This window comes from Danio rerio, chromosome 2, assembly GCF_052040795.2.
Source record: "Danio rerio strain M-AB ecotype USA chromosome 2, GRCz13ab, whole genome shotgun sequence".
Lineage (NCBI taxonomy): Eukaryota > Metazoa > Chordata > Actinopteri > Cypriniformes > Danionidae > Danio > Danio rerio.
The window spans coordinates 47,121,865-47,137,213 of NC_141022.1; the positions used below are offsets into that span (position 1 = coordinate 47,121,865).

A 15,349-nucleotide genomic window follows, 5' to 3' on the forward strand; every position below is an offset into this window, starting at 1 on the left:
GAAATAGTGAATGAGGGTATAGGGGTGATTTTGGATGAAGCTTTGGTTTTAGCTACCTGATACTACATTTACATATACAGTACATGAATGACCAAACCACATAGAAACACACAACAGGGACCTTTACCATGAAACCAGACTAGCTAGTTGGAGCATAAAATTTCAGTTTAGTTTGATCCAATTCAGGGATTTAGCTATGATAAATGTAGCTTACCGTTGATTGCTCTTTAACACTTATGCTACATGGCTAACTTGCAGATTATGTTCTTGTTTAAAGTTTGCAAACCGAGATTCAATCAAGCGACTGATCTCTGATGCAATAAATCCGCTTTTCCTGTTTCTCTAAATTATAGGTGATGCTATTTAGTATAACGCTTAAAGATAAAATCACCCGATTTTAATGAAGTTTATTGATTACTACTGATGTCCTGCCTTCATGTGCTCAAACTCGGGATCAAAGCCTGAGTTAACAGAGAAAGATGATAATCAGAATCCTTGAACCAACCTGAAAAATGAAAATGCCAGGCTTATTTTGGTAAGATAGGTTTATTAATGGCGGATTCGGTTTCATAAATCAAATTTGCAATAGTTTAAACTCTGTTACTTTGGCAGCTTATGCTGGGAAACTAGCCTGGTCCGAGGGCAGGTTAACTCTCAGGCTAAGCCTTAAGTTCAAGCTTAATCAAGGTAATATTAACATTTACTTGCCGTAATTCGATGCCATTTTAATTCACTTAACCTCCTAATAATGATCAACTTTATAGTCACTTAATAGTGTATGCATGTATGCATGTATGTACACACACACACACACACGTATACATATATTTATACATGCATATATTGTGTGTGTGCGTGTGCGTGTGCATACACACACTGTATATACACACCAAACATCTTTAAAAATAGAACAATAATACATTTAAATTCAAAATATTGCAAACAAAATATATATACGAACTACAACATTTCAACTACACTTATGTTTCCGACAATTTTTTTTTCCCCTGTTTATTAAAATTTTATTAAAAAATTTCCCCCAACATTAATTTGGATGTATTATTATTTAGATCTTCAGTTTATTTTTTGTTTTAATCTATATGCACAAGTCTATTATTGTAAAGCATCCTGTGGAAAGTATTCATTTAAAGAAGAGATCTGTGATGGGTGTACATGGCAATATATAAATATGAATGACAAAAATTTTATAAAGAAAATAATATTAAGAATGCACTAACTGATATAAAGAAATAGGCTACATTTCTTAAAGAATGACTTTAAAGCTGTAAACCCTGAGCGGAATAATCGGGAGATGGATCCGGGCAAGTTAGCACAATTTCAATGTATTGTGACTAATATTTAATTAAACCTTAAAAGGCCTATTTAATGGCTTATATTTTAAAATCTGCAATTTCCTGTCAGCTTTCTCTCTTGCTTTGTTGCAAGTCGTACTGTAGTTTTTGATTATTGTTTAAAATATTATATGTTTGAAATCTAAAATCAAGCGTTGCTCACCTGCTGTGAACATAGCTGTGTCTTATTTTAGAGATCTTTCAGTTCTCGTAGTTGCCATGGTAGCACACAACATAATCAATGCATCTATACTCGACCTTTAGGGTTTCGGGACAGTAAAGAGCACAAGCAGTTTTCTAGATTATTTAAACTGAACTCAGATTAGTAAAATCAAATGATCTTCAACTTTCAGTTATGGAACCAATTTCAAAATGGATGTTTAGTTCGGTTTATTGAAGTCAGGTTTTCGACTTTAATCCCCGCTTATCTAAACTAGTTTTATGAAACAGCCACCTGATTTGGTTTGTCAGCTTGAACTTAATCCTGAGTTTGTTCAGCCAACATTGTGGTACAGGACCCTTGTTAGTTGTTTTGGTACCTGGCACATTTTCTCCTTTAACTGTGAACACTGTTATCACACTAAGATCTGCACACACACACAAAAAAAAAAACAGCTTACTACAAATGAATGAAAAAAAAAAATTAAGTGGTTTGTTTGGTCAGAAATCAGTCTGACCCAACAGACCATGTTTTATCACAATGATGATGTGTACATTTCAGTAAATAGCAGATTTTCAGTTTCTATTAAAACAAAAAACAAGTAGTGGCTTATCCTTCAGCTTAGATTATGTGAATTTCTAAATTGACATTTGGTCAGAGCAACCTTGATTTTTACTCCGTATTATAAAATATAACGATAACTATAAAGAAAATAAGCCTGCAGAGCTACTATACATTCTGACTATTAATGATGCGAGGAATCCTGCAACATAATCCAGTCCACTCTTACCAATAAGATGAATTTATTGGCATTATGACAGATTTTGTCTGTTTAGAAATATTGCCTTGTGAAAACAAACCAAGACATGTGAACATGGATTACAGAAGAATGTATATAAACATGTATTATAGACACATGACACACACAGCGTCAGCGTATTCAGAAATAACAGTTTGTTGGAAAAAAGCCGCTAAACGCCACATGTCTTTGGCAACAAAAGTTGATGTATCCTGAGACCGAATCAGAAGCACGAGTCGAATCAAATGTTTACAATGTAGCAGCTCGCGGATAAGCCGGCTTTATGAGGAGACTGTTTTATTCCGCTTACCATTTAGATTTTAAAAGTTTGATGAACTGGATGAGCCTGTCTGACTGTCAGTGAATGGCAAATGAAAACATCCCTTACCTCAAAACTCTGTGCATTATAAGAAAAAGAAAGCGCAATGTACAGTCTGAGGTGTAGCATGCATTTATAACATTTTTTTTTTTTTTTGTGCAGTGACGCTACTTTGAATGAGTCCGATGTCCTGTACATTAAACAGCAACTGTGTTTCATGAAAGACAAAGTTAAGATGCTGTTCTTTTATCCTATGTGGTTGCTATGAGGATAAACATGGGACCAAAACCTTAAGTATGGTGAGAATGAATGAATGACATGTCCTTTTTGCCTAGTAGGCCTACATTCTGTTTTATTTGCTAATTTAAGCTATTTTTTAAAAGATAAATATAATGTATAAAACTATACGTTATTTATTAATTCATATTACCTATACGTCTGATAAGCTTTTAATATTAATGGAGAATGCACAGATATTAATGTTTCACAATGTTTTTACAATACATTTTTTGTTTTTATCTACCAAGCTTGGTTTACAATGTTTACATTGTTCTACTTGCATTAAATCTAAATCCCAAATATCAGAAATGCCATCAGATTAAGATTTAATTAATGTCAGGTTTAATATTATTTATTAATGCACTTACTTGACAGATTTCATTTGTTAATTTTTCTTCTGCTTTGTCCCTGGTTTATCAGGGGTTACCACAGTGACCCCTGATAAACAATGAACCGCCACTTACTTGACATTTATATATTTTAATTCTTAGTAGTTTAATGTTTGGTAAAATAATTTCAAATAGCATCTTTAGGGATTACACTGTCTTGTCTCGATAGGTGGATTTAGAGGTTGTTGCAAAAAAAAGCACTTGTGGATTTAGCTGGTTTTGACGCAAAAGAAAATTTACCTTGTTGAAAAACAAAGTTACATTTTTAAAAAAAGGTATTTTATTTACTGGATAACCTTATCATCATTAGAGAAGCCTGGTAGAAAATGCTCAATTACCAAAAAAAGAGGTCTGATGGATTTAGAGGGTTTTGCATCTGAACTCTTTTTAGTTTTTAATTGTTACATTGTGTATTTAATATTTTGTATTATTATTACTATAATGTAGTATTGTTTGTAAAATGCACAAGATCCCATCGGTCATTAAGTCACCTAAAGTCACAGTTCTTTAGACTTCATCAGTATGTATATCTCTTTTGTCCTATATCAGTCAAAATTGATATAATGTTTACATTCACCGGCGAAATAGACGCATGTTTTTGAAGAGGCGCGCTCTGTAAAAGGTATGGGAGTGGTTTTTTCCTCCCTCCCCCCTATCTATCTCTCCGCGCGCCGCGAGCGCATGCGTTGTAAGCCCGTGTGGGAATGGCTGATCTGGGATCGGGGGGTTGGGCCGCCGAGCACGAGCGGACCGTTAAAGAGTGTTTTTAATGTCCGCCATGTTGGCCATGGCGCACTGAGCCTGGAATCAGGGACCGGAGCGCGCTGGAAACACAGACCGAGAGAGAGCGACCTACACCCGGCCTCGCGCCTCCGCTCGCCCCGCCACCACCACCGAGCGATCCGTGCACTGCTGGACACCGAACCGGCATCATCCATGAGAACTTTAATCGGACCAGCAGGGAACATTAGGGGATCGGATAGATTTATGCTGCATCTCGAATTATAAAGAAAATGAGTAAACTGTCGTTTCGGGCGCGGGCGCTGGACGCTTCCAAGCCTCTACCCGTCTTCCGTTGCGAGGACCTGCCCGACCTGCACGAATATGCGTCTATTAACCGGGCAGTGCCACAGATGCCCACGGGGATGGAGAAAGAGGAGGAATCGGTACGTTTTTTCACTTAAAGTTGTGTATTTTGAGAATAATTTTATTTTTACTGTCAGAGGCGCGTCCCCTGCTTCTCTGCGCCAGTGTATACAAAATGGCCGCCATTTCTCTTGCAGAAACGCGTCAAATTGGTCGCTATCGTCCAATGCAGACGGGTTATAATGTTTTTGGACCAAACGTTGGTGCTTTTTCTCTACAAATACAACATCGGATGTCGTTATTACGCATTATTTTTGTCAGTATATGGCTTACGGAGTACAAAGGAGTCACGTGATCACGGGGAAAGCCGCCATTTTGTTGCTTATCTTGGGGCTCCGTAGAGGTGCTGTTCCGCGCACTGGCCTGTGGATGGCGCCTATTTTGCTCCCCTGCACCCAGCAATAACCAATTAGCACCCAGAAAAACAATCAGGACTGCATTCGGTCTTATTCTTAAATTAAATACTAATGCATGCCCTGTTTCAATTCCTAAAAAGCGTAAGATTTGATCAGAATACATGAAATTTCCATTAAAGCAGTGAAGTCATTACATGTTTAATTTCAGGCTTTTCTAATGGAGGTGATTTGCATTTGTTTACATTGTGAATGCATTAATGCATGCATCTGTGGTTTGGCAGAGGCAGCCTATCTTGCCCCACCGGTCTGTTGAGATGTGTGTATGCAGTTATCTGTTTGACCGGGACAGGGGCGCACATGGGGCCTTGTTTTGTTTTCTCAACACAGGGCAGCTGAAGCTCTTGACATCTCCATACCATCTATAGATCAGCACAAGCAAACGTTATATATAAATAAAATGCAGCTTTCTCTCTCACCAGCTGCTAAAGTGTAAATATCTTTAAATTATCTCACTAAATTCTTTCCCTCATCACATTTGTATGTTTCTGAGCTTGTTATGATTTTAAGGCATGAAATGAAAGCATTAAAGACACACATTTGTATTAGTAAGTTGTAGTCATTTCACGTACAAGAACATAAAATGAGTCTGGATGCGAATGATTGACATTTTTCACACCGATCTGATAATGTGTGTGAATGTGCTGGGGGGAAATGATGTGTACGTAGTAAACATGTCGCCCATGTTAAAATGCTTGACAGGGAAGGTGTCAGCACTGTTAATGCTGTGGTGTTTGTGTGTGTGACGCTATCTCTGTCACCCCAGCACTGTTTTTTTATGCTAATAATAGGTTATATGGGGGTCAGAGTTGGTCTACAGTCTGTCAGATGATGCTCTGGTGTCTTTTGTGCACGTGTGCATTTAGTGGCTAATTTGTTTGCATTTTCACTTTTGGATCAGCTAAGTGTCTGATGTCTTATTAACAGTCAGGACTCAGTAAATAGTAATCGGGAGTGTTGTTTTTTTTATTTTTTTTTTAAACCCATAGATGGACACAGTAAGATTGGTCGGTCTGTTTAATCAAGTCTCCTTCACTCACCAAATTCAAAAACACAATTTACTATTGTGAAATACCATTACAGTAAAATATATTTATTATAATTTAATGTAATTTTTTTACTGAATAAGAAATTATTTTTATTTTTTTGCATCATTCCTGTTGGCACAACTTTTGGCAATATTTACAGTGCGTATTATTTAATGAGCGCCAGTAATGATGATAATGATAACACCAATTGGCATTATATATTTATTTTTGAAGTATCATATGGCATCATTTACGCCGTCACAGGATTTATTAAATTAATGCTAATTTTAGCATATATTTGCATTAAATATAATTTTAGATGGAAGTATTCGTTACATAATAGAGCTGCACAATTTAATCGTAAAAAGGTCGCGATCTCTATTCGACACCCCAGATGATATTAATCCAGCATTTCTACGATTCTACGAAAGTTATATAAACACTGATTTCTGGTTTTGTGGTCTAAACAGTATTCAATTAAATAAAAAACTATCTCACACAATAAATAACATGGTCATCATTTGTATACATAATTTTTTACAATATCTAAAAATATTTAATATCTTTTAATCTTTAATAATCTGATACTTCGGTGTGACTATTGCAGATACACACATTGCGATATCGATGCTCGAACGTAATCTGCTTTTTAAGTGTGACGTCATGCGAAGCGGCTTCCGGGTCCAAGCACTCTATAAAAAATGTGTGGGGAGACTTATTAAATGGTAATAATAAACGTTTACAAAGAACTGTAATACTTTGGAAAATCACGCTCACAATATGTATATCCATACCTACTATCTGATGCCCAGAAAGTGATTCATTTTGTATAAAATTTTGGTATATGTGATGCAGCAAGTCCAGAGACTGATGTGTACACCATGATTTTATATAAAATTAACTTTAAAGTGTGATATTCGTTTAAGGCCATATGTTCTCAATTCAAGTGAGTAGCGACTTGGACCCGGAAACAGTATTTCATAAGTCACCAATACGTCATGACTTGACTTAAGCAGATCCTGACACTGACCCCTCCAATAGAGATAGAGAGGTTGTGCCATCAGCCGAATTGTTGCTAGAATTGGCTGTATATATGGGCGGTTTATATATTGAATCACAAAAAAATGATTGAGCTCATGTCCATGTATTGTGCGATAAGTTGATATATTGATTATTGTTGTGACGGGCCTAATCTTTAGTTTCAATCCCTGACTGGTTGTCTATTTGAATTGTGTGCGTATCACCAAGCTATAAGGGACTCCTGTATTTGAGTAGTGGCGTGTGTATGGAGTTTAACTGCAGTGTTTAATGAGGCAGACAAAAAGTGAATGAAGTTTTCAATTTGTGATGTGTATATGGGGAGAAAGGTTGAGTGAAAGGTCTGTGTCTGCCGTCTGTTTTTATTTTCTGAGCATGTGCTGTTGTTTGTGCTGCACGCCAGTGTTTTGGTTTGCGTCTGACAGATGCAGTTCTGCTGTGTCAGGGGTTTCCTTGCGTTGGTGGGAATCAGGGATTAATCCTGACTGTGGATTTAGTACAGTTTGTATGTGGTTTGATAGTTTTAGGGGTAGTGGTACCTAATTTATTGTGTGGATGTTAAATAGGGCTGCACAATATTTTGTTTCAGCATCGATGTCACAATGTGCCAATATGCAATTGTCACATCGCAGAATCTGCCATTTTGTCTTGTCCGTTTAATTAGCTTGTAAATGGTTCAGAACACAAGGTAAGTTAAACCCTACAACAGTGAATGAATCTATTTTGTAAAAGCCCTGTGACCGTAAGCTAATTTAATTAATTTGACATGACATAGGTTATAAAAATTTGTAACTTTTAATTGATTTTTTGTTTTTTACTACAAAGATGGTGTTATTTTACTCTTGATTACGTTGTTTGATTACATTATTTTACATTTGACCTCGATACTTGTAGAATATCCAGATATTCATAAAGCACTGTCTCTTTTGTGTGTATTTATGTTCTTGCATTCATTTATGCTTGTAATTTGTTTATTATACTTTATAATATACACACTCCATATGCACTTATCACTAAATTTATGAATTCTTTCCTAATAGTTATTTAAATCATCTTCAGAATTTTTCTGAATATTACAATCTATCTCACAGATGTACAATATTGTAATTTCACTTTTTTTCCAATATCGTGCAGCCCTAATGTTAAATGCCATTTCCATTCGTGAGTGCTGCTTCTCGTTTATCCAATACATAGTTTTGCACTTGAACTGTTTTGTATTGTGATGTATTATGAAAATTATTTAAAATTTCCTTCATGGGTTACTTTTCAATTAAGTGGAAAGTGGACATCAATATTTTTTTAGTTATCTTTTTGTGTGCTTTTATTTGTATTGGTGTTTCAACCCCATCATTGACTATTTTAGTAATGATTAATAGTAACAATTATGCAACAATACTGTATTTCATGATACTGTAGTTGATAAATTATTGCTTTGTGCAGATTTATTTTGTAATGTATAAACGGTGACTTTAGTTTTTTCTTTCTGTAAACAGAAATATCTGCCTGTGTTCTAGTACTATTAATATTCAATTTGTTGTTTATGTAATGGCCATTGGAATCTTGATACATTCACTTCCATTTATTTTTAGGCATTAAACCGTTCTTTATCCTGTTTGATGTTGCAAACAGATGTTTTTATTATATTAAAGTTTTATGCTGCTTGATTTTGCAAGCTTAAATAGTTTAAATAGTCAAGAGTGCACCTGTTTGTAGAGCAAGTAGTTTGATCCTTTTCTGCCATTTATTTCATTTCTTCTATAGGCAACTGAATCGAAAGCTGTTAAACAATCCTAAAAATGAGCACACTTCTGCATTGCAGAATAAGTTGAATAGATTACCACGAAACGAGTGTGAAACCTTCAAGCAATATCTTTCAAGAGTAGTCAGTGTGTTCATGATAGATAGTCTTTGCAAATAGCCACATGACTTGTTGACTAGTGTTAGGTGATACTCATCATACTCATATCGTCCATATTGCTGATACTGTAATATTGTCAACAGGGTTTGGATTGATGGCTGGCTGGCTAGCTCACTGAAGCCTATATTTGTATATAGTGTACACTTGAAGTCAAAATCATTGGCCCTCGTGTGAAATTTTGACACTTTTTTTTTTTCTAACTCAACAGTTTTAAAAACTCATTTCTTTTTGCCATGATGACAGTATGTAATTTGCTAGTTAGTTTACAATATATTTAGCCTAAAGTGCAATTTAAAGGCTTAACTAGGCAAGCTAAGTCATTGGACAGCAGTGGTTTGTAATAGTCTGCTACTACTACTAATAATAATGATGATGATGATGAAAATAAAATTAAACTGCTCTCTAGAAGAAAAAATATAATATAGGAATTGCTGTGAAAACCCTATTAAATTGCTATTAAACATCTGATAGGAAATATTTGAAATGATAAAAAGGCTCATAATTGTGTGTGTGTGTCATTTATTTTCATTTCCTTTGTCATATTAAAAAATGTTGATGTCTCTCATTGTTGTCAGTTCATATTTTCATCATTTATTGGCACAACAGTAATCGAGATGCCACATGCCAAACCCCACAAATATTTGCAAACTAAATCTTGTCTGTCTTTTTTGTAGGAGCACCATCTCCAGCGGGCCATCTCTGCCCAGCAGGTTTACGGGGAGAAGAGGGACAACATGGTGATTCCTGTGCCAGAGGCTGAGAGCAACATCGCCTACTATGAGTCCCTGTACCCGGGAGACTTTAAGATGCCCAAACAGCTCATTCACATACAGCGTGAGTCATTCAGCCTTCATCTACACCACATCTCACTATCTGAATGAGGGCTTGAGGTTTGTGTGTCCTTCATGCCTTTGGCTGCTGAGCTGTGACTTCATTTAAAGCCATTCATGCTTTCAGAAACCCTTCAAAATCGATTTGGCTGCTGGAATAACACTGGCAATACTAAAATGTATGACAGAAATCAAAGTTTTGTTTTTCCAGAATGCATAGATCCTTTTAAAATGGTAATAATGTTGATATAATAAATACTGTTATTATTTATTTTTTATGTATTATGTCATTATTTGAGCACTGCTTTTATTTATTATTTTTTGCTTTAATTTGTTTGGCTTGATAAATGTTAAAAATTGTAATGTTATCTAATGGACTTATAATTCCTGCTTTTGTTGTTTGTACATGCATTGCATTACAAGTGACACGAGTTACGTTATAATATTACTTTTCTAAGTAACAAGTAACGCATAACTTTTTTTAAATTATGTAATATTTGAGTTACTTAAGTCGATACTTTAAAATAGTATGCATTTGCATTTAAAAAGTCCATATTAAATGTTCTTTTTTTTTTGTACTTTCATATTCCAGTGCAGATTGCATAAGTTTTATTTAGATTTTTTTACTTAAACTGAAACTTTATTTTATTTAGTTTTTAAATAATTTTATTGTGTAGCAAAGTACACAAAGTAACGATGCAATATTTATAAAAAGTAACGCAACTATTTAATTGTTTGGGCAATAACTCAATATTGTAATGCATTACTTTTAAAAGTTATTTTCCCTAACACAGGTTCTGACTGTTTTGAAATTGAAATGATTTGTTGTGCGGTGACCGTAAACTAAAGTATGTTTTGTAAGTGTTTTATAAAAATAAAAGGACCTGTTTAGTGAAAATGTAATAAAATCAAGTCCCTGTGTTTCATGTTAATTAAGCCTCATTTCCTCTTAGCAGTTCAGTGCAAGTCTTCATGTATTGCTTCCTGTTGTGAACTTTTGTTGTGAAGTTCATTGATTCAAATATAGACGTGTGGCTAGCACACGTAAATAGAAAGTGTCATCACTCGTGCTTTCCTTGCATTTTCGGATGCTTTTTGTGAAAGCTTGAGCCAACTTACAGCAGGTTCTGGTCTTGCTTCTTGGCATGTAGCGGTTACAATAAGACGTGGTTTGTTTGAGCTCTGGTTGACCATGGTTTATTGCATGTGCTGTGAGTATAGCTCCAACATTTTTTCGTACCCTACTGTTTTTCTACCCTTTCTACCCTTGGAGGGTATTTGACAGTGGAAAAAGTCATGTGCATTGTACTGCTCAGTGAAAATAGTTGTAAATGTTCACATGCCAAATACAATGTTTAAATGCTGGAAACTACAAGTCAACTCATTATTGTGGTCCCAACACAAACCAAGTTGGACTGAAGTTTATAAAAATAAATCGTCAAATTTCATTGTTGACCAATTGTGTGTTGTCAACCATTTCAATTGTTTCAATTTATTATAACCAGGTAATTTGGGTAAATCATTTTTTTATTATTTCGTATAGAAATACATTTTAAGTAGCAATGCGCCTTTAGGACCAATGAATGAACTGTATCATGATGTCCGAATCAATATGCTGCTCTGATTTGTAGCTTTCAGTCAACTTTGGAATTATTAGGGTTTTGGTTTACCGTAAAAAAAACAAAACAAACAAACTGATTTTGTGTTTTGCTTTGTTCAATCTGCTCTTACAGCGTTCAGTCTGGACACAGAACAGCCGGATTATGACCTGGACTCTGAGGATGAGGCGTTTGTAAATAAGCTGAAGAAGAAGATGGATGTGGGGGCTCTGCAGTTTGAAGAGATGATAGACCGGCTGGAGAAAGGCAGTGGACAGCAGGTACCAAACGAGAGCAAAACTGCATAGAGTTGTGCATATCATTTTTAAAAATGCACACATGGGCATATGGATTTTGTGGTATCGAAGATGTTTCGAGAGACAGGTTTTTGCCTGTGTGCTTGGCAGTGAACTGTCAAAACACAGCAATACAATATAGTATAATTCCTTTATATTTAAAAGCTATTTGCATGTGTATTCATTCAACAGATGCTTTTATCCAAAGCGACTTGCATTGCATTGAAGGTATACCTTTTTTCAGTTCATGCATTCCCTTGGAGTTGAACCCGTGACCTTGGCATTGCTAGTGCTGCGCTTTGCAGTTTAGACTACAAGACCGCTTTGATACCATTTGAAAATGAGAGCGTATCAGTTAACATGTTTTGCTTGCTTGGGGGAAATGAAGCCATTTGATTTCTAATAAGAAACACATTAATGCTTTGTGTGTTTGAATTGAATGAACCGTGTTCTAGCCTGCACTAGTGTGTTGCTCTAAGGGCATGGCTATTCTGCTGCTAGTTTATGGGTCAAAACCATAGAGTTAATGATTGATTATTGATGGATGTTATGGGCAAGCCAATTGATCAGTTGTTATTGGTCTGTTCTGCTCTATTGTCAGCCTCGTGAATGTGTAACACACCATCTGCTGCAATTTATAGTGGGTGAAAATTTACTATTTGAGTCTAGGCTCAACAATAAGGACAGAACTTAATGTAGTGGACTACTGCTTATTTCTTTTTAATGCTGAAATTGGTTCTTGCTGTCTACTTTTTTTGTGAAGCCTGATTTTTCTCATCAATGAATAGAATGTTTCAAATAACTTATGGATTTTCATTCGCCGTTCTAAAATTGTGCCACCTGGTCTGTTAAATGTGTCCTGGAATTTTATCCAAAAGTACTGACTCCAAACATTTGAACATTGATTGTTTATTGCACATTTGACTAAGTTCTACCTTTTTATCTCCTTTTTTGTCATAAGGCCGTCTAACATTGAGTGACCTGACATGCAATGGAATCAATAGCAAATGTCTGTTTATATAAGAAGCAATAATGATGAATAGTAGGGCTGCACAGTATATCGTGTCAGCATCGATATTGCAGTGTGCAAGTCTGCAATAATCACTTTCGCTACGATCTGCAGTATAGTTGGAACTGTAGACCCTTTTCACATTTCCGGGTTTTTCTCAGTAGCGGAAGGCGTCATAGCTGGGTAAACTTGGAGTGCAGTGAATCTGAGAGTACAACAAATAATTAAAGAAAAAATCCACAATGGTGTTATCAAGACTTTCAGAAAAAGGGAAAAATATAATATGAGTCTGATGACTACTGCCAGACGAGAAAATAACGTCAATTTTACTCTCAGCCCCAAAGATGCTGCATTAGAAACACCTCGCATTAGTGGTAGGGGTGTCAAAATTAATTGTTTCTTTTTTTGCAACGCGATGCAAACACCTCTAATTAGCGTTAATTTGTTTGTTGTAATTTGATGCAAAGATGATATACATAAATGCATATAAATGTTCATACTTATTATTTTGATTAACAAAAAGATTATAATGACTGCTAAACGCATCATAACAGTCTTGTCAAAAAGATCCATAGTTGACCAGATATAAGTTGACGACATGAGTTGAGTTTACTACTGGTACCCGTAGGTTAAATTCTTTTTGCAGCCAAATTTGGCATTTGATACAAACATCATTTGTATTAAACATAATTATGTTATTTTTATTATTATGTGGTGATTATTTAATTTCTGCTTTGAATACTATTCTACTCCCCCGAAAATCATAAATCATTGTTTAATTGCATCTTTTCTCTGTATTTAACATTTGCTTGTCGTTTTAAAAAAAAAATGATATTTTATACAGATACGCTTCCCTACAGAATCTTCCAGATCGATCAAATTATGAATTCTTTACAAGCTATTCAAGTCAGCTTAATCTGCTGAAATTGCATTTATATCGCAATATATATATATATATATATATATATATATATATATATATATATATATATATATATATATATATATATATATATATATATATATATATATTTATCACAGTGGATGAAAATATGGCAATGTCAGTTTTTTCCAGTATCGTGCACCCTTATGTTTTTTCTTGTAGTAATTTTGAACACTATGCTTGGCTTTTTTTTGTGTGAACGAGTTTGCGTTGAAGTATTGTTTTGTATCATATTTCAATGTTTCGGGGGGAAAAAATCCATTTGTTCTGTTTTTGTTTGTTTATTCATTTTGTGTATTAGCAAAGACGCCTAATAGCCAGTTAGTAAGGAAAACGGTGAAATCCTTAGCAGCAAGGTAAAATCAGATTTCCAGACCTTGGCACGGGTAAAAAGTTTCTATTGCTGAGCCTTGTTAGTCTTGAGCACTACTAATGAAATTAATGTTCTTTGTTATAGTGATTATAAGCCTAATATGAAACCTTCTCTGTCTGTTTCTCTCAGCCTGTGACTCTGCAGGAGGCCAAACTGTTGTTGAAGGAGGATGACGAGCTGATCAAGGAGGTGTTTGAGTATTGGAGCAAAAAGAGGAAAACATGTCAGAGCGGCTCTCTCATCCCTGTCGTCAAACAAGAGAAGCGTGACGGATCCAGCACCAATGACCCGTACGTGGCCTTCAGGCGCCGGACAGAGAAGATGCAGACACGAAAGGTATTAATCTAAATGTATTGTATATTGACTAATTCTACATCTCCCATAATGTTTGTTTGTTTTGCGAACTGCTCTCGCTAGATGGCAGAGTTTCCATATTAGCATTCAACTAAGCAGGATTTGTTTGACATTAGCAAATGTCCCATCTCTCACTCATTAGAAGCTCAATTATTTGTTGCTATATAATTCTGCTTTTCTTTTGAAGAAAGATAATAGTGTGTCTGATCCGGACTTGTTTTTTTTTTTTTTGTCTTTGTAGTAATGTTAGATTCTTAACCTGATAAAAGGATTGATGTTTATTAAATAATATCTATTCTACATTTATGCAAATAATTATATTTATTTGTAACGTTTAATCTGTTATAATGAAATCAAGAGACTGCATCCAACTATGCTAAGGAGTAGTAACTTACACTATCTTAGAGTTATTGTTAAGTGACCCACAGTTTGACACCGCTGGTCTGTGCTTATGGATCAAAGAGAGAACGCATTTATTTACAAGTGCTCTCTTTTTACAGAATCGTAAGAATGATGAAGCTTCTTATGAGAAGATGCTGAAGCTGCGTAGAGACTTAAGTCGTGCCGTCACCATCTTGGAGATGATTAAGAGACGAGAGAAGAGCAAGAGAGAGCTGCTGCACCTCACGCTGGAGATTGTGGAAAAGAGGTACACATGGCTGTTATATGCCTCATCTTGTGTGTTTAGTTTAAACCGACTTTGGAAGTTTAAAAGTAGTGAAGAACTTTCTAAATGCTTTAGGGATTGTAGAAGTTGCAGGGTTCGCATGGGTGTTGGAAAGTCCTTGAACTTGGGGGGTTGCAGGACAATGAGAGGGGGTTGCTTGATGATTTCCAAAAACCGAATAAATTAATAAACTTTTATAATGACCATTGTTATTCCATAACTCACAGAAAATAAAAATAGTCGCTAAAAATAGCACTTGCAAATATTTTTAAAAATAACCCCCTGGGGTTTTTATGTTAGATTAACAACACACCAATAGCGTCAGACGCAGCACATTGATTTTATATCACCAGCCTGAACTTTGACACCTTTATGGCACTCATGTACATTTAAAATAAACACAGGGCATGAGTGAACATGAAGGATGATCGCTGTTTG

At 35.3% G+C, this 15,349-nt stretch overlaps 2 protein-coding genes across 5 annotated transcripts in view; both read left to right on the forward strand.

The window, feature by feature from the left end:
- LOC147846472 (uncharacterized) overlaps window positions 1-15,349 on the forward strand; it is a 563,173-nt gene that overhangs the window by 199,093 nt on the left and 348,731 nt on the right. The window lies entirely within an intron of this gene.
- epc1b (enhancer of polycomb 1b) overlaps window positions 1-15,349 on the forward strand; it is a 29,171-nt gene that overhangs the window by 5,637 nt on the left and 8,185 nt on the right. The window contains exons 1-6 of one of the 4 annotated variants that reach the window (XM_087239828.1): window positions 4,054-4,464; window positions 9,516-9,675; window positions 11,405-11,550; window positions 11,758-11,793; window positions 14,020-14,226; window positions 14,745-14,893. In XM_087239828.1, coding sequence (XP_087095954.1) covers window positions 4,312-4,464; window positions 9,516-9,675; window positions 11,405-11,550; window positions 11,758-11,793; window positions 14,020-14,226; window positions 14,745-14,893 — 851 coding nt within the window. In that variant the 5' untranslated portion in view covers window positions 4,054-4,311. 4 annotated transcript variants of the gene reach the window in all.